Source organism: Stigmatopora nigra, chromosome 13 (assembly GCF_051989575.1).
Source record: "Stigmatopora nigra isolate UIUO_SnigA chromosome 13, RoL_Snig_1.1, whole genome shotgun sequence".
Classification (NCBI taxonomy): Eukaryota; Metazoa; Chordata; class Actinopteri; order Syngnathiformes; family Syngnathidae; genus Stigmatopora; species Stigmatopora nigra.
The window spans coordinates 12,117,806-12,137,500 of NC_135520.1; the positions used below are offsets into that span (position 1 = coordinate 12,117,806).

At 40.0% G+C, this 19,695-nt stretch overlaps 1 protein-coding gene across 14 annotated transcripts in view; it reads right to left on the reverse strand.

Annotated features, from left to right (window-relative positions):
• mipol1 (mirror-image polydactyly 1) overlaps nt 1-19,695 on the reverse strand; it is a 98,895-nt gene that overhangs the window by 5,478 nt on the left and 73,722 nt on the right. For 12 of the 14 annotated variants that reach the window (XM_077731120.1, XM_077731121.1, XM_077731115.1 and 9 more), the window contains 3 exons: nt 11,873-11,926; nt 2,534-2,628; nt 1,364-1,510 (listed from right to left, as the gene is read on the reverse strand). In XM_077731120.1, the coding sequence (XP_077587246.1) occupies nt 1,456-1,510; nt 2,534-2,628; nt 11,873-11,926 (204 nt within the window). In that variant the 3' untranslated portion in view covers nt 1,364-1,455. The remainder of the gene's footprint in view (nt 1-1,363; nt 1,511-2,533; nt 2,629-11,872; nt 11,927-19,695) is intronic. The other 2 variants (XM_077731123.1, XM_077731122.1) reach the window with 1 other exon arrangement.

Genomic DNA, 19,695 nt, shown 5'->3' on the forward strand with positions numbered 1-19,695 from the left:
TGGGGTTAAAGGCCTCACCTTTTCTCCTCCAAACTATTGCTGGACATTGTGGCCAAACAGCTTGATTTTTGTTTGACCGCGGAACTTTCCTCCAAAAGAGAAGGTCTTATCTTTGTCCATGTGATCAGCAGCAAACCTCAGTCGAGCCTTCAGGTGCCGCTTTTGGAGCAAGGGCTCCCTTCTTGCACGGCAGCCTCTCAGTCCATGGAGATGCAAAACACACTTGACTGTGGACACCCGTGTTCCAGTAGCTTCTAATTCTTGGCAGATCTGCTTTTTGGTGATTCTCGGTTGAATCTTCAAATTACTGACCAATTTTCTTTCAGCAGCGGGTGACGGCTTGTGTTGTCTTCCTAATTGTGGCAGTGACAAAACAGTGTCATGCACTTTATACTTACAAACAATTGTTTACACTGTTGCTCTTAGGACCTGCAGCTGCTTTGAAATGGCTCCAAGATACTTTCCTGACTTGTTCAAGTCAAGGATTCACTTATTCAGATCCATGCTGAAATCCTTTGACTTTCGCATTGTAGCGTTTGCATCCATTAATTCACGTAAGGCATTTGCTCTAATTTGGTGTTTCTTTGAGTATTGAGTGTTGTTGCGGGATAAAAGAACTGCGAGGACACAGAAGTCAAATGCCTTGTCACACCCCTGGGATGTTTAGAATGGCTATACCGAAATGTTTGGAATGCGCGGGGAGGCAATTTTTAGGGTGAATGTCCGCTGGGTTGATCACAATATGTAGCGTGCCGGCAAGAAATAAAACCAGTCACTCAAGCGCTCAGGGCCATACAAAAATTAAATTCAGTGCACAGGCAAGGCGCACCGACCGATTGGGCACATTATAGGTGTGAAAATACGGTACTTTCTGCATAATGAACGAAAACCTGATTCTACCAACCATATTATGGGTTATTTTAGGGTAAACATTTGGTAAACAAGTGAGGCTTATGCGACTATAAATGCTGACACTAAGTCTTAATAATAGTTCAATTAGTTTATTTTTGTTATTGATAAAACATTTAAATGTTTTTTTGTCATTAATAATACAATTATAAAGTAATAAAGTGCTAATAAAAAAACAAATTAAAAAGAATCAAATGATTATTAAGAGGAAAAAGTCTAGACATGGTTCCAAATAACGTTTATATATTCATTCTTTGACAACAACAAGCATTCAATTATTTTATACTGAGAAAATTGGCTCGGAATGCTTATTCAGTGTCATTGACAGCTTTAGATGTCTAATGATGGCAATGGTAGTCAAAGAGTTCAAAAAGTGCCCAAAAGGCTAATCTTCAATGACATCAGTCATAACCTGTTTAAAGACAATCAATGATAGATATTACTATTCGCATACCTCTGCACTTTATCTCTGGCGTCTCGCTCGGCTTCCCGCCAACGCAGAAGCTCCACCTCCACTTCATGCTTGTCCTTTGTAAGCTGCTGGAGCTAGGAAAGAAGGGGCGGAGCCAGAGACTGCCCATCCACAGGGGGTGGAGTAGGCCTGCGCAAAAAAATGTTATCACAATTAAAAAAATATCAGCTGATATCGATAATTATTGCGATAACTATAAATCTTTTTTTCTTTCAAATTTGAAACTTAGAACTTCTGTGAAAAAGTAAATTAATTACTTTCCTTGTTATTCAATTTTGGCAACTATGTTGCCTTATTTTAAAAGAAAAGAGAATACTTAAAGTATTTTTGTTATTCCGTTGTGAAATAAAGATGAGATAGCTCCCTGATTACATTATGAAAAGTAATAAATAATAAAACCTGAAGACATTTTGACAGGTATGTTTTTTTAAAAATAAATTACCCTTCAAGACATATTCATCATTGGGAAACAGACTATTTTTAGCCTCACAAAAAAAATCCTCATGCAGGTATTTATTATTTTATTTTTTAAGTTGGATGAACTTAATTCGTTTTAACCCAAATAAACTCGTTATATATTTGTGCAACATTTTCATAACATTTGTATAAAATGGGGAAACTCCTTAATATCAAGATTAATATGGGTTAAGGTGATGATAAGGCTGCTGCTTGTGCACACGTATTTACAGGCCTTAAAAAAAAGAAGAAAAAAAAAGAAAACGATAGACTTCGCTTGGATCTTCTAGTCTAGTTGGTCAGCTTGGTGTCATCCCGGATCATATAAAGGCTAATTTTGGCTGTGTTATAGTCATTTTACTTTCATGCTCTGTGTTAGCCACTCTATAGCTAACCATGCTATAAATAGCTGTTTGCTACTTACTATGTTCTTCCGTCTATACAATTGTCTGGAACTTGCGTTCACTTCGCATCAGTGCCCCCGTTCTTAGTTGTGTTCAGGTGGTGCAATTGTAGTTTAAATTTATTGAATGTTATCCAAAGTTTTTATTATTGTGGACACATTTTTTGACAATAATTATCGTTATCGTTCTAATCCCTAGGTCTTAGGTTGAGTCTTTACCAAAGGCTCACAGCTAAAATAGGGCAAGTGGTCCTATTTTAAGACACCGCCTACAGTTTAAACAATCTTCAAACCTGTGAATAGCTCGCAGCAACGGTAGCTCCGCCTCCAGCCGCTCCCTGTCATTCACGGCGGCGTCTTGTTCACGCTGAAGTTTGAGCAGCTCCTCCTAATTGGACAAAAGCCAAAGTGGCCATTGTTTGAGTTTTTTGGGGCCGTGTTGACCTCTTAGATGTTAAAACGCGATTATACTCAGATGACGGAAGCTTGCTTAACAAAAGTTCAAGAAGTTGATCTGGGTTCCACAGATGCTTGATTAAGACGCTCATTAAATATGCGTGTCATTGAGTAGCGTTTGACTTCTACATCCAAGATAATCAATCTTTAATTAAGTAAAATTAATGCAGTGCTTACTTCACATGTCCTGCAAAGTAATTCTCCTTTTCCTGCTTCATAGATTCTAGTTACCAGTTATTTAGCTGTTTTGTGGCATGTTTACTCAAGACTCATTTCACTGGATGTCTATCGTCATCTAAAAAATCTATAAAAGCTTTAGTTAAAAAGACATTAAAATTATCAGGTGGAAATGTGAAAATTCACATTATAAAGACTACAAGCAGGGGCGGCCCGGCTTTGCCGGTCTCACCTGCTTGTTTGGAACCAAAAGACAATTGTTGCACTATTTTAAAAAGTCTTTTGAAAAATGGTTGTTTAACAAACAAAAGATTGAGTTTACACACTCAGAAAAGGTGAAGAAATTAAATCATCGTCTATTAGGATCCGACAACCATTTCTGGCCACCATTTCAACTCTCTACGTTGTACGGTTTGGACAAACGTAGTGAAAGAATCTTAGCAACCCAATATCTTCAATAGCTCCCAAGCCATTTGACTTATTGACACCAAATTTACAAGATTGTTAATTACCTTCTGTTTAACAAGCACCTTTAGTTTTTTTAATAACACGTTCCATTTATTAATTATTAATGTGTTACTGTTATTAGCACCTAATATCTCCAATAGCTACCAAGAAATGTGATTTATCGGCACCAGATTTACAGAAAAACTAGGTATTTACCTTCTGTTTGAGGATTAACTTTTGGTTTTTCAATCACACATTCCATTTATTAATTCATTAATGTTATTAGCACCTAATATCTTTAATAGCTTAAGAGAGTAGCAAGCTAACACATTTCAGGTCGGGCATACTCATCAATAATACTTGCAAATGCTCAAAGTTTGAGTTTACACACTTAATCAGGTAAAGAAATTCAATCACTCATCTACTGGGATTTGAAAGCCGTTTCTGGCCACCATAAACATTTTTTTTTAACTCTGTACAATGCACGGTTTGGATACGACAGCCGACATAATGTCAACTCTACGATGCAGGGTTTGGACAAAAGTAGCACGAGAATAATAACATAACACATCCACCCATCCATAAATTACTTTATCTGTTCCTGCTCTCCGACACACTTTTTCCCGGTTTTGACGGAAAGACTCGGCGAGACACGATGGTGCTGGATTCGCTGACCAAAGATGCCTTTCCGCATCATTAACAAGCTTCATTTTGGGAATAATTTCCACCAGTGAGTTTCCAGGTGCACACAGACACACATCCAGCCGTACGTCATGCTTTATAAGAATTAGAGAAAATAAAGCATGATTTATGGATGGTTGGATGTTTTATAACTCCCGTCACGACACAAAAAAAGTTTCCGAGGAGCACCTAGAAACTCACTGGCAGACCAATCAGCCACGCGGTGCGTTTAGGGCACAAGCAAAAACAACGATTCATACATAAACTCTGCTTTAAGCTTTAGCAAAAAAAGTTGAATTTACACACTTAGAGAAGGTGAAGACATTCAATCTTGTCTAGTAGGATTCGAAAGCTGTTTCTGGCCACCATTAAAAAAATTTCAACTGTTTACATTGCATGGTTTGGACAAAGATAGCGAGAGAATCTTAACATACACGCACACTCATAGCTAATGCTATAAAGCAGTGGTCTCAAACCGGTTCCAGATAGGGCCGCAGAGGGTCCTGGTTTTTGTTCCAACCGATCCAGTGCCGACATTTTAACCAATCAGGTGTCTTTAAAATAAGTAGCACCTGACTCTAACTGATTGCACTTGCAAAAGGTATCCTTGTTGAGTCGGAATAAAAACCTGCACCCACTGCGGCCCTTTGAGGACCAGTTTGAGACCACTGCTATAAAGGCTCTTTCTTTCGTATGTTGGGATGGTCATTTGCATACCGAAAGGTTACCTAACCTGAGGCATTCTTAAGTAGAGTTAAGAGTATCACAGATGTTTGAGAATCTGTTGAAATTATTTTGCTGATGCAAACTTGGCTATTTCCAATCACAAAGACATAACAATTCATCACAAGACGGGGTGGCCAGCGACCCTTCATGCTCACAGGACAGGGCAGCCGGCAACCCTTCATGTTCAAAGGACAGGCCGGCCAGCGACCCTTCAAGTGCTCAAACAGAGCGGCCGATGACCCTTCCGGAGCTCAGGGTGGAGCGGCCAGCCAATTCCTCATGGGCCGGACCGGATGACTGTCAGACCGGTCGGACTGGAGCCTCCCCACGGGCCGGCCAGCACGACGGCCGGACCGGCCAGTGCACGACTCTCTTGCGGGATGGACCTGACGACAGTTGGACCAACGAGCCCATCACTTTCTCACAGGGCAGACCGGAGGACTTCCGGAGCGAACAGCCCGTTGCTTCCTAGCGGGCCGGACCAGACGACCCCCGGACAGGCCAGCCCGCCGCTTTCTCACGGACCGGAGCGGCTGGACTGCGTTTCAAAGCCCCACCGCTCCCTCCCCCGCCAGATTTTTTTTATGGCCAATCTTCTTTGTTTCATGTTTTGGACGGCGCAGTTATCTCTCCCCAGGCCCGCTGCCATTCAACCCTTTCTTTTTTTGTGGATAGTTGCCTAGGTTTTGGGATGTCTAGGTAGGGAGTATGATGCTGCTGCATGCTTATGCACTGTCACTTTGAAATATCTTTCAAAGATTCACTGTTGAGTTATTCCAAAGACAATATATTTCTCTATTTATCAAAGCTCTTCAGTGAGTGTATTGTATCAAAGTGTTGTCCCATTAAAAGTTATAGAAACAAAATTGAGGAAATGAGAGGGTTGTACATACTTTTGTGAGATACTGCATGTGCTTTAGTCTTCTTTTCCCAAACCTCATTTTGTAACAGTATCACCGAGGACAGGAAGTAAGGAGATGGACTCCTGTTGAGATGATAGAAATGCCACTCTCTCCCTCCTTCTGCCCATGCTAATTACTGACTGCCAATACACTGTACAGGTCGCGAAGAGGAAAAAACGTTGGGTCAGTGTGTGTTTTCTCAAGCAGAGTCAAACGAGTGTCTTCAAACGACCAGCTGCTCATTAATCACATTAATATGGAAATGAGGTCACGGGCACGCCAGCAAGTCAACCTTTAAAGGGCCGCCTGGACGTCACCTGTACGCCATTTAGAGGGGGGAGGCAAGGCGCTGAGGCAGCCCCATATCTGACATGGACCTCGATATAGGTCAGATAAATGTTGGCTCCCTCCAGTTCAAAGAGATTGGATGTCAGCCAGTATTGGCAGACACATTTTTATGAATGAGTTTCATGTTTTAACATGACAAATTTAACATTTTCAAGTTATTAATTTAATATTTTAACAAGAGAATGTTCTCATTTAAGTGATGAGTCACATTTTAACAAGACATTTCACATTCTGAATGCGATAAATGTCACAATTTCAAGATGATAAATTTCACAATTTTAACATGATGAATTTCATAATCTTAACATGATAAATTTCGCAATTTTAACATACATTTCCCAATTCAACATGACTAGTTTCAAATTTTAAATATGGTAAATGTTGCCTTTTAATGTAATAAAAATCTAAATTTTGCTGGGAAAAATCAGTTTTGAATGGAATTTAAAAAATATTATACTGATGAATTTCACATCTGTACTTGACAAACATGTCCATATCTGTGCTGAACTCTGATAGGAGAAATTCATTTATCCAATTATTCAATCCATTATCTGCTGTGTATCCAAAATTGGTGTGGAAGCAGCAACTTCAGTAGGGAAGCCCAGACTTCCCTCTACCTAGCCACTTCATCCAGCTCTTCGTAATCAGATGCCCGAGCAAGTTATTCGGCTCTCTTAATGCAGAGGAGCAATGGCTATACTCTAAGTCCCCCTGGATGACTGACTTTCTCACCCTAAATTATAAAAAGGAGCTTGTTTAGAACCAAAAGACAATTGTTAAAAAATCTCTTTTGAATAATGGTTGTTTAACAAATAAAAGATTGAGTTTACACACTTAGCGAAGGTGAAGAAATTCAAACACTCGTCTACAATGTTCCCTCTAATTTTTTGTTTGTCTGGGCAGATAGACAACCTTCCTGAGCACACTGAGTACCAGTGTGAGCTACATCATCATTGCTCGCTATGGGCACACACCAGTATCACACCTGCCATAAGCAGGTGCATGTCTACTACACATACATGATTTAGTAATAATAAAATGTAATGATTGATATCTATGAAAAAAAAAGTCATCTCTCTACGTTGCACGGTTTGGACAAACGTAGAGAAAGAATATATTAACATATACAATCACTTTTTGTAAGGATTATAGATTATTTTATTATTGCTATGAGCACCTATTTTCAATAGCTCCCAAGTCATTTGACAGATTGACACGAAATTTAAAAAGATAGGCAATTTACCTTCTGTTTAACAAACACCTTTTAGTTTTTTAACAACCCACTCCACCTATTAATAATTAATTTATTATTTGTATTAGCACCTATAATCTTCAATAGCTCCTAAGCATATTAGCACCAAATTTACAGAAAAGATGGGTAATTACCTTTTGTTTAATGAAAACCTTTCAGTTTTTTAATAACACATTCCATATATTAATTGTTAATTTATTACTGTAGTCAGCACATACTATCCTTAATAGCTCCCAAGCAATTTTGATGTATTGGCACCAAATCTACAGAAAAGATAGGTATTTACCTTCTGTTTAAGGAACACCTTTTGGTTTTTCAATAACACATTCAAACGATTAATCATTAAATAATTGCTATTATTAGCACCTATTTTGTTCAATAGCGCCCAAGCCAATAGACACAAAAGTTACGGAAAAGGTAGATAAGTACCTTGTTTAGTTTTTCAATAACACATTCCATTTATTAATTATTACCTTATTACTATTATTAGCACCTAATATTTTCAATAGCTCAAAGGTGAGCAGCAAGCTACCATATTTCAGGGCAGGCATACATCGATAATAGTTGCAAATGCTCAAAGCTTGAGTTTACACTTAGAGAAGGTAAATTAGAAATTCAATTACTCGTCTATTAGGATTCGACTGCCGTTTCTGGAGAAAATTAGAGTGAGCATGTTAACATAACACACCGAACCATTAATCCCACTTTATCTATTCCTGCTCCCCGAAACACGTTTTCCTTTGTTATGACGGAAAGACTCGGAGAGAAATGATGGCGCAGGACGCGCTGATCCACGACGTCTTTCCACGTCATCTACTAAACTCATTCTGGGGAGAATTTCCCCCAGCAAGTTTCCAGGTGCACACACACACATCAATCCATCCGTTCATCACACTTAACAAGGATTTGAGAATAGATAAAGCATGATTTATGAATGGGTGGATGTTTTATAACTCTCGTCACGACAGATAAAAGTTTTCCGGGGAGCACTTAGAAACTCGCTGGCGGACCAATCAGCCATGCGGTGCGTTAAGGGCACATCATGTAAAAACAATGATTGATATATCAACTCTGCTTTCAGCTGTAGCAAATAAAGTTGAGTTTACACACTTAAGTGAAAAAAAAATCAATCACTCGTGTATTATGATCCGAAAGCTGTTTCTGGCCACCATAAAAACGTACGCACCATAAATTCGTTTAACGGTTTGGACGAACGTAGCGAGAGAATCTTAACACACACACACACACACACATGCGCACGCACGCACACACGAATCACGCTTTATAAGGATTACAGATGAGAAATTTTAGGTTGATATAATTTGTCTTAATCATGAATATCACATTTAAATCTGAGAACTTAAACATTTTAACTAGAAATTGAAATTTTAGTGATGAATTGCACATTTGAAGATGTAAATTTGCGTGCGTATTGAAACCAGCGATTACACATTTGATAAATGTCATTTTTAAAGTGGGAAATTTCCCAATTTAAAATGAGCATTTTCAGGTATTAAAGAGATAACACTCACCCCTTTAACATGATAAATGTCATGTATTACACTCACCTCTTTAACATGATAAATGTCATGTATGAATGTGAAAAATTGTATTTACCCTGGTAAATTTCATATTTTTACCAAGATCAATGTAACATCTTAACGTGACAAATGTCACATTTAACCTCCTAAATTTTATAACATTAAACAAGAATTTTTTTCAACTAAGATAATTTCAACGTGATAAACTATGCTTAAGATCATAAATTGAAGTGTAGTATTATATTTTGAATTCATTAAAACATTTCATGAGACTATAATGCAAGCGTTCCTCTGCCACCGCTTCTCTCCAGTGGGCTCTGCTTTCACCAAATAGATTAGCCTCTTCCGTACCTCCATGCTGATTGCAGTCATGGCCTCTCTCTCCTCATCACTTGCCTCGCGTAGTGTAAGTTCCCCTCGCACATCAGCCTTTGTCTTGTACTGGACCCCGCAGTGGGCTTAGGAAACCTGCCTTTCTTTACACGAAAGGTCCTTACACACTTGATTCACAACTTCTACCATAGTTTATCTTTTGCGAGGCATCCCCTTTCAAGATGTTGTCCAAGGTTAAATCTTCTACTTGACCATCTGTGGTCTGTGGAGCTCGGACGTTTGGTCGCTGGTCTTTTGGTCGCCAGTCTTTTGGTCCCCGTTGGTCGCCAGTCTTTTGGTCCCCGTTGGTCGCCAGTCTTTTGGTCCCCGTTGGTCGCCAGTCTTTGGGTCGCAGTTAAGGTTAGGGTTGTCAAATGAACTTAGATATTAAACCCTAACCCTAACCATAACGGCGACCAAAAGACTGGCGACCAATGGGGGCCAAAAAAGCGGCGAACAAAAGACCAGCGACCAAACATCCGTTCACGGTGGTCTGTCATTGGTGGCAAGTTGAAGCGCAGTTTCTGCAATCTTTCTGGGCAGGTTGAGTGGGGAGTTCTGTGGCATTATGGTTGGACTCCGGGCCCTGGCCCTCCTCGACCGACTGACGAACAACTGTAACAAACTCAGTGAGGTAAATCTATGTAACCCTGGGTGGTCTGCGTTGCTGTTTTCTACACTTGGATTTAGAGGTAAGATCGGGTCGAAAAAAAAATCGAACCGGACCCTTCCCATCCCACAGGTATTAAAGCCTGACCTGGCCAAGCCCAGCGGATTAACTTGATTTGCAGGCTCGAGCCAGAAGCAAACTCAAAATTTTATAGTTTATTCGAGGACTCGAAACTACCGACTCTAATTGCAATTACGTACAGGGCCTTCTTTGTTTTATTCAAATTATTTATTTTATAACAAGTATTCCTTAGTTTAGTATCCACACATCATTTTAGTATACATTTTTAGAAACATATTTATTTTTTAAAAAGCCAGCGAGACCACACACGTTTCAGTGTACTTTTAACTTTCTTTCAGAAAACCTCTATGCAGACAGTGCAAACCGATTCGATCCAAGCACCTGAAGTACTTTGGAACCACTCCGTGAAATAACCGTTGAGCCTTAATAAAAAATATACATGGTCAGATAGCGCTCCTGAGTGCACAGCCCCGCCACAAACGCTCAAGACGCGTATTCCAAACAAACGAAGCACAACCGACCGAAACCATCCAATGTACACAGTGCAAACTGATTCGACTCAACCACTCAAAGCACTTGGAACCGTTCCGCAGCAATTGTTGAGCTTTAATCAAAAATATTTTCCTCAACCACTGCATTTCAGCGTTTGAAACAAACGTTTTTGGCCACAATAATGCAATAAGCACACTCGGGTAAAGTAAAAATCCAAGTTGCTTTGCCACGAGCCATAACCATTAGGAACTACTCAAACTTACGAAATGTCGAACACATTATTATCTTACTTGGGCTGCAAACTCTTATGGAAACCCTTATGCATCATCAGCAGGAACCTCTGGGCCACAGGTGTTTTACCCCTTAACCTATACACCTCACCTGAGTGGGGTGGCGTAGACTGACAAGGCTTTCCCTGCAGAAGGGTCATAACTGTGGGCTCTCTCGAACCATAGCCTTCTTCAGCTGAACTCGGCTGTTGCGGCTATGTCCTGTGTGGGTTTCTTCAGCTGTTTTGACTACAGTCCTATCCTCTGGAGGAAATAGCTGACCTTCCTGGGAATCTACAACCATGCCAGGAGTTTAGGGCCGCTTTAGAGCCATGTAAGGTTGAAGTAAAGTCACTGCCACGTCCTGCGGTAAAACAAGTTTCTTCTTCAAGTCCACTTGGACAGTAGGTCACCAAGTCTCTTCTTGCTGTGCTGCTATACTCCATCTGCTGTTTTTATAGTGTCCTCAGCCCCGCCTGCCTTGACACATGTAGCCCACGACTTACTGATGTTTCCAATGGGATTCTGCTTCCGTTACAGTCAACCGAGGTTTCCATTTTCTCCCACACTTGGTGGTCTTGCTTGCATGTCTCACTTTCTCATCTATAGACCCTTGCACCCATTGTCGTTGCCCTAGTGCAGACACGGGCAAACTACGGCCCGCGGGCCACATCCGGCGTTTTAATCCGGCCCACCGACCTTGTCCAAATAATGTTTTTTTTCCCCATGATGGCGCCGTCACGCGAAAGCCAGTAGCTCTGTCCACTCTTATTTATTTTTCATGCTTTACAGCTCCTTTTTTTAATTACATTTTAATATTTCTTAATACATTCATTTTTACTTTACTTTATACTTTTTACTTTAATGATGAGTGTTGAGTATGTTAATACTTAAGTCCTTTTTTTTCTGCAAATGTTTCATATGTACTGTTAACGGATCCAGTTTTTTATATGTGTCGTAAAGTCAATGTGGCCCCCGGGCCGAAAAGTTTTCCCACCCCTGCTCTAGTGGCTTTAAAATCCTCCACCACAGATGAAATTGGCAAGGGATGGTTTGAGGCAAAGCATCTTTGATGTTTACTTTAGCCAAAATCATTGGCTGCAATTGATGGCGATAGATTGAACATCTAGTTGTGTCAAACCACTGATAGAAAGTGAGATCTTATATTATTATGTTGGTATCATAACAGATTATATTTCTTAAGTGTTTAACAGATAGCTGTGCACCCCGTCCAGCCGAGCCGAAAAAAGTAGATGATGTGGATCATGACGTATGTACCTTATTCACCCTTTGTTCCCTCTCCTCCATGACTTCCTGTTGCAGGCGCCAACACTGCAGAAAAGGCCAACATTAGAGACAAGTTGATCAAATAAAATTAAAGCCATTCAAAAAATAAAAAAGCTATTGACGTGTTCCTATGTTTGAGTGTTGCAACTCATTCGATGCCAAATTAGGTGTGTTGTCGATGTAAAATTATAACAATTTTGTTTGTAATATGTATGCAAATACAGTAATGCCTTGACATATGAGAAATTTGAGATAAGAGGAAAATTCCAAGGAAATGTTTGTCCTGAGATACGACACAAATTTGACATACGAGCATACAATGCACTCACGAGGTAGTCTTTTTCAAGCTCTGCAGTGAGATTCATGACAAAATGGAAAAGCTTCTTTTAATATGAATAAAGACAGTTAGCGGAATCTAACAGGACTTCAAAGTAACGCAAGCAGCTCAGAAAGGGGAGACTGGCAATAGCGAAAACCTGCAAAGCGAGTCGAGGAAGGTTCGATAACTTTAAATGCCTCAGTTATAGCACAACAAAGGTGTGTATTTTGTTGGCTAAGTTCGTTTAAGTTTAATTAAGGGAGCGAAACAGAGTTTACTGTTGAAAGCGAGCAACCAGGTAATCTCTCGCTCTCAAAATTATCATCATGAGAGGAAGAGTGAGTTTTGGAATTGCATTGGCAGTACAATGTAAAAGTGCATTAATATCAAAATATTGCTCGCCCCCGGCAGATCTATTGACGTGTGTGTACATGCTTTCGCTCGCTTGTTCCCGGCAGAGCAAAGAGTTTACTGTTTAAAGTGGGCAACCAGGTAGTGGCGGGCCGTCAGGGCCTTCAAGGTCTTCTCTGCTGGCCTAAGAAATATCTGAATCATATATTATCATATTTTGTCCATCAATACTTATTAAAATAATTCCAAATTGTCTGTTAGCTTCCTTTAATTGTGTTCCCCCCTGGTTGCACTGCTTCCAGATGTGTGTTTTCATATTGAAGCATTTAACCAATCACATTTCAGCCATTAATTGTTTCCAGGGTCAGAAATCTGCCTCAAGGCCTTCACAATCAGTTCTGCAGGTTCTGGTGCATCAAACAAGCATCGATAAGACTGTTTTGTCGCAGGCGTAGGGATACGTCATCACTTTCACCAAATATGACTGGGTAGTGATTAGCCAGAGCTACCAAACTGTATCTGGAGTTAGCTGCCTGCACAAGTAAATATATTGTTGTGTTGATTTAAAGCCATTTTCAAGACGGACTTTGCCAGAAATATGACAGAACAGGTTCGACTTTCAGCATTAGCTTCGATGCCGATATAAAAGAAGTAAGACAGGAGGATGAATATTGTGTATAGTTAAAAATATTTTTGGTGAGTAAAATATGGCTATATTCCTAAATAATCTTTCAATTGTGGGTCAAGTTCTGATATCTGAAAAGCTCGTGTTGTATTTAATCACTAAATGCTAGGAAGTGGATTTTACCCCATTTTTGGTTAACATGTTAAGACCCTGACTGATGTAGCTTCTTAAAGGGACAGCGCATGTACATACAAACTCTTATACACACACACACACACACACACACACGTAGCCGTCCGGGTGACCAAAAGACAGCTACGAAAATACCGGCAACCAATCGACCGCACACACAAGGTTTTATAGCCATAAAATAGTTTTTGAGGATTGGATTGATTTGATTCGTTGAAGGCGCTACGAGAAAATGCACAGACTGCCCCTGCAACCAGGGGCTAACCATAATCTCTCGCTCTCAAAATTATCATCATGAGAGAAAGAGTGAGTTTGGAATTGCATTGACGGTACGGTGTGTGTACATGCTATTCAGCGTCGGATTTGCATGCTCGCCCCACCCCTGTATTCGCTTGTATTGGCGTGTGTACAGGTTGTCCAAATTATAGTAAAAATCAATTACCTCATTCCTTTCCCTTTGCCCTGCAATACCGCTCATCACTCTCAATTTAAAGACTGCTTTCTTTCGTTGGATAATAATGTTCTTAATGTTGAAAGTAAATTTGAAAATACATTTTCACCTTCAATTGTCTTTTTGAGTCTTTTTTTCTTATATTTAGAGTGTCTAAACAGCATACCTTGCATGTTTTTATGAATGTGGGAGGAAACAGGAGTAAACGCAGGCAGGCCCACAGGTGTACTGACCTGGATTTGAACCAAGGACCCCAGAGCTGTTAGGCCGACGCGCTAACCACTCATCCAACGAGCCTCTCTAAAATGTTTTTTTAAAAATAAAATACCTAATGATTTCTCTTTGGAAGATAAAAAAGAAGGAAGCTACGTCTCCATGATTCCAGCAATTGGGTCCAACAAGGGAGCACGGCGCCAGTTGAACCCGAAAAGGAAGTGCTCCAGAGCTGGCCTGAAATGGTGTAGCGTGCCGCTGCCAGAGTTTGAAAGTGTCTGTTCAACTAAAATCACCTTTTTCACTTTTTAATGACCAAGGCTGATTAGTAATGGCCGGCGGTGTGTGTTTGATCCTCGTTTATAACAGATTTGTTTCTTGAGTTTTTTTCTGAGTGTGCTTAACATAACTTTAAGATGAGTGTTTGTGACAGCACAAAAACACGAATACATACGATTATTGGGTACATAATTGTGCTGTTAGTTAAACATGTCAATAGAGGCTATAACACAAAAAAATGTTCGACACGGTTCATTTTTTATAATACAGAATTCATTATGGCCCTTCCCACCCCCATAGTTTGGATCACAAAAAAAAAACGCATGCTCCTCTCATTGCCTCCAGAGACAGATTACTTGCTAGCCTTGAGAGTCAAGACAGAGCAAACTTGTCAGTGACCCTTCATTTTGGATTTTATCCCCAAAAAGGGGCGTGTTGAGGGGAAGTGACGGGCATAAAAAGGCTCAACTAACAACTAATTGATAATCACTAAAAATCGATCATTAAATTTGCTGCCAACAAATTTGAATGTCGATTATTGTTGGCAACTATTTGCGGATATACTCAAGCGCATTGGGTGAAATCGAGGTGGAGGCATGGGCGGTACACGTTTGAACTGTAGGTGGCAGTATGCACCTGACTGTTGCTTCCAATCTGTTATTAATCATAACTGAAGTTATCAGCATTTAGTGTAAATCCACATTGATAACTTCATCTATTCAGAAGAAAGTTGTTGCAAGTGTATTAGTTGTAATGTGTAAAGTTGATGATCTGAATTTCAGTGTTCTAAATAATGCCCATTTTACATTGAATCTATTTACTTTTATTCATGCTACATCCTTGGTCTAGAGGCAAACTGGTATATTTGTGGCCAAATATTACATATGAGTAATGTACCATGTACAGAGAAAAATGGTAACTAGCAGCAATCTGAATTATTTTTTTCCAGATGTTTGTAATGAGACTTTTCTGTGACCTTTATTCAACTAAACACTTAAACATATATTATGTATTCAAAACAGTACAGTTTTAAAATATATATATTTTAGAAGTAGTCATGCAGACTTAAAATATGCCTAAAACAACTTCACTTGTATATTATCTGTTGTTTCTTATGATTATTAGATAAAACCTGTTCAAAAACGGCCATAATTGGTCGGGCAAAGTGGCTCGCCACACTGCGACAACATGCTCCATTGTGGCCATTAAAACCTGAGTTTTTCCCAAGTTTCTAAAATGAGAGCATGTCTGAGTTTTCCATACAGTCAATTTTAGGGAATTGCACTAGCAACTTGGCAGTAGCGGTAGCTGCACCCATTTAATAAGCGTGTAATGACCTGATATTAGCTCAATAAAGGAAGAACCGCCGCCCCCCCTTTTCTAATATTTCCCAAAAGTCCTGGCAGCGGCGAGGGATAATCCCTGAGAGATGAGGAGAGGGAGCCAGGGACGGCCAGCCACAGGGGGGCGGGGGGGACGAGAGGAATCCTCTAGCATGGAGTGTTCTCGCTCTACTCCTCCACTGGGGATTACGTTCGCTTTGAAACATATTTCAGCTGCCGTCGCCGCATTAAGGTGTTACTTTGGAGGGTGTCGTTAACGCCTGGGGGCGGAGTGTTAAAAGATGCTGCGCTGGGAGATGTTGCTGATTTAGGGCGAGACACGGGCAGGTTAATGGAAGAGGGTACCACAGATGAACATGCAGGTTGACTCATGGACCGCTATTTACGTTAGTCAGTAGGTCAATATTTATAATATTTGTCTCAATATATGCTCATATTAAAATGTAATTTTTTTTATTTTAAAATGTGAACTTTCACATGTCAAAAACGCAAAATTGTTTATGCTAAAATAACACATTTACATGGAGAAATTGTCGACTTGAAACATGAAAACAAAATAGCATATTACATTTGAAATCTTTCAATGCCATTAATGATAAAAAAAGGCCCAAGTATAATGCTATAATTTCTACTATTTCTACAATATTAATTTACATTAAATTGTCCTAAGTAGACAATCAATATATTTGAAGTGGGGGGCCTTGCAGCAAACCATTCGCTTCTAATAATTAAAAATTCGGACATTAAACCTGGAATATCTAACAAAAACATTACAAAATTTCCTGTTAAAATGTGATGTTAAAGGGTCTATATGTAAGAATTGAACTTTAATTATTCATTAAACAGTCCTGAAATTTCAATAGACATTCATATAACGGTTTGTTTTTTAAATACCTTTAATACAGTTAGTGTGGTCAAGCAGAAATTTACTCATTTTGAAAGTCAAGAGCATGTTTTAGTCATAGATTCATTTGTGTTGATCTGTGTTTCTAACAGTCAACCCCCCCAAATAATTGGTGGCCAGGTAATCGCAGGGCACGAGGAGACTGACAACCATACACACTCAGACTCATACCTGATTTTTTATTTTTTACACATTCAACAATAGATGGCAAATGGGTATTACTTACACAGGGCAATATTCTCAGGCTTTTACAGAGCCCAAAGTTCTTGACATTTACACACCAATGGGGCTGCTGTTGTGTAAATACTGGGGGATCTGTGTCTTGCTCAAAGACACTGACAGTAGGCAGCCTTAACTAGGGAATCGAACCGCTGATCCTATGGTCATAGACGATTCGAGTTACCAATTGTGCCAAGGCCACCATATTCACATTAAAACATGCCATCTTGTCAAAACATAAAATTTTTCACATAGTCAAACTTGTAAATTTTGCAATGTAAAAAGTGTGTGTGTGTGTGTGTGCGTAAGTACAGTGGGGCAAATAAGTATTTAGTCAACCACCAATGGGGCAAGTTATCCTACTTCAAAAGATTAGAGAGGCCTGTAAATGTCAACATGGGTAAACCTCAACAATCAGCAAGAGAATGTGGAGAAAAAAATACAGTAATCACTTTGATTGAACCGATCAGTTGTCCTGGTCCCTTTGCAGAAAAACAGCCCTTAAGCATGATGTTTCCACACCCGTCCTTCACAGTGGGTGTGGTGTTTGATAGGTTCATCAATAGACATTCCCAAATGCACTCACAAATAAAACAGACATCTGACTCAAAACCGGTGTCTTGCAAGAGAGAAGTGATCCTGACTCGTCCCTAAATCATTCTGTCGAATTGATGCCTCTGTTTTATTTTGGTTTCATCCGACTATAACCAATTCTCCCAGTCCTCTTCTGAATCATCCAAATGCACTCGGGCGAAACGCAGACGGGCCCGGATGTATACAAGGCTTCAGCAAGTGGACACGACTGGCAGTGCAAGATTAGAGTCCCTGGCGGCGCATTGTGTTACTGATATTTACCATTGTTACTGTGGTCCCAGCTCTCTGTAAGGCATTCAGTAGACTAGAGTTGACTAAATACTTAAAGTTGTGGTCAAAAGTTTACATACACTTGTGAAAAACAATGTCATGGCTCTCTTGAATTTCCAGTTATTTCTACAATTCTCATTTTTCTCTGATAGTGATTGGAACAGATACTTCTTTGTCACAAAAAACATTCATGAAGTTTGGTTCTTTTATGACTTTATTATGGGTGAACAGAAAAAAAGTGATCAAATTTGCTGGGTCAAAAATGTACATACAGCAGCGCTAATATTTGGTAACATGTCCCTTGGCCATTTTCACTTCAATTAGGTGCTTTTGGTAGCCATTTACAAGCTTCTCATTAAATCTTTAACCACTCCTCTTGACAGAATTGGTGCAGTTCAGTTAAATTTGATGGCTTTCTGACATGAACTTGTTTCTTCAACATTGTCCACAAGTTCTCAATGGGGTGTAAGTCAGGACTTTGGGAAGGCCATTCGAAACCTTAATTGTAACCTGATTTAGCCATTCGATTTCCACTTTTGATGTGTTTGGAGTCATTGTCCTGTTGGAACACCCAACTACGCCCAAGACCCAATCTTTGGGCTGATGACTTAGGTCTATCTTAAAGAATTTGAAGGTAATCCTTATTCATTACCCCATTTACTCTATGTAAAGCACCAGTTCCATTGGGAGCACAACAGCCCCACAGCATAATACTACCACCACCGTGCTTGACGGTAGGCATGGTGTACTTGGGGTTAAAGGCCCCACCTTTTCTCCTCCAAACTATTGCTGGGCATTGTGGCCAAACAACTTGATTTTTGTTTTGTCGGACCACAGAACTTTCCTCCAAAAGGTCTTGTCTTTGTCCATGTGATCAGCAGCAAACTTCAGTCGAGCCTTAAGGTGTCACTTTTGGAGCAAGGGCTTCCTTCTCACACGGCAGCCTCTCAGGCCATGGAGATGCAAAACATGCTTTACTTTGGACACTGACACCTGTGTTCCAGCAGCTTCTAATTCTTGGCAGATCTGCTTTTTGGTGATTCTCAGTTGAATCTTCACTCTCCTGATCAAGTTTCTCTTAGCAGCAGGTGATAGCTTGGGTTTTCTTCCTGATCGTGGCGGTGACAAAACAGTGACATGCACTTTTTACTTACAAGCAATTGTTTGCACTGTTGCTCTTGGCACCTGCAGCTGCTTTGAAATGGTTACAAGTGACTTTCCTGACTTGTCTAAGTCAATGATTCACTTTTTCAGATCCATGCTAAGCTCCTTAGACTTTCCCATTGTAGCGTTTGTGGGCATTTGCATCAACTGAGCCCCATTAAAGATGTCACCAGCTGTAATCACTCAATCAATCACAATAAGTTAAGAGGCCAAGCTATGACGTCCATTTCACTGACACAACTTTCTAAGTCCCCAAAATTGCTAATTCGTGTTGCTGCATGTACATTTTTTACCCAGTAGATTTGATCACTTCATATGTTAACCCAAAATAAAGTCATAAAAGAAACAAGCTTCATGAATGTTTTATGTGACAAAGAAGTATCTGTTTCCATCACCCGGGAGAAAAATCTGAGTAGTACAAATAACTGGAAACTCAAGAGAGCCATGACATTATGTTCTTCACAAGTGTATGTAAACTTTTGACCACAACTGTATGTGTGTCAGTGTGTGTGTCAGTGTGTCAGTGTGTCAGTGTGTCAGTGTGTCAGTGTGTGTGTCAGTGTGTCAGTGTGTGTGTCAGTGTGTGTGTCAGTGTGTCAGTGTGTGTGTCAGTGTGTCAGTGTGTGTGTGTCAGTGTGTGTGTGTCAGTGTGTGTGTGTCAGTGTGTGTGTGTCAGTGTGTGTGTGTCAGTGTGTGTGTGTCAGTGTGTGTGTGTCAGTGTGTGTGTGTCAGTGTGTGTGTGTCAGTGTGTGTGTGTCAGTGTGTGTGTGTCAGTGTGTGTGTCAGTGTGTGTGTGTCAGTGTGTGTGTCAGTGTGTGTGTCAGTGTGTGTGTCAGTGTGTGTGTCAGTGTGTGTGTCAGTGTGTGTGTCAGTGTGTGTGTCAGTGTGTGTGT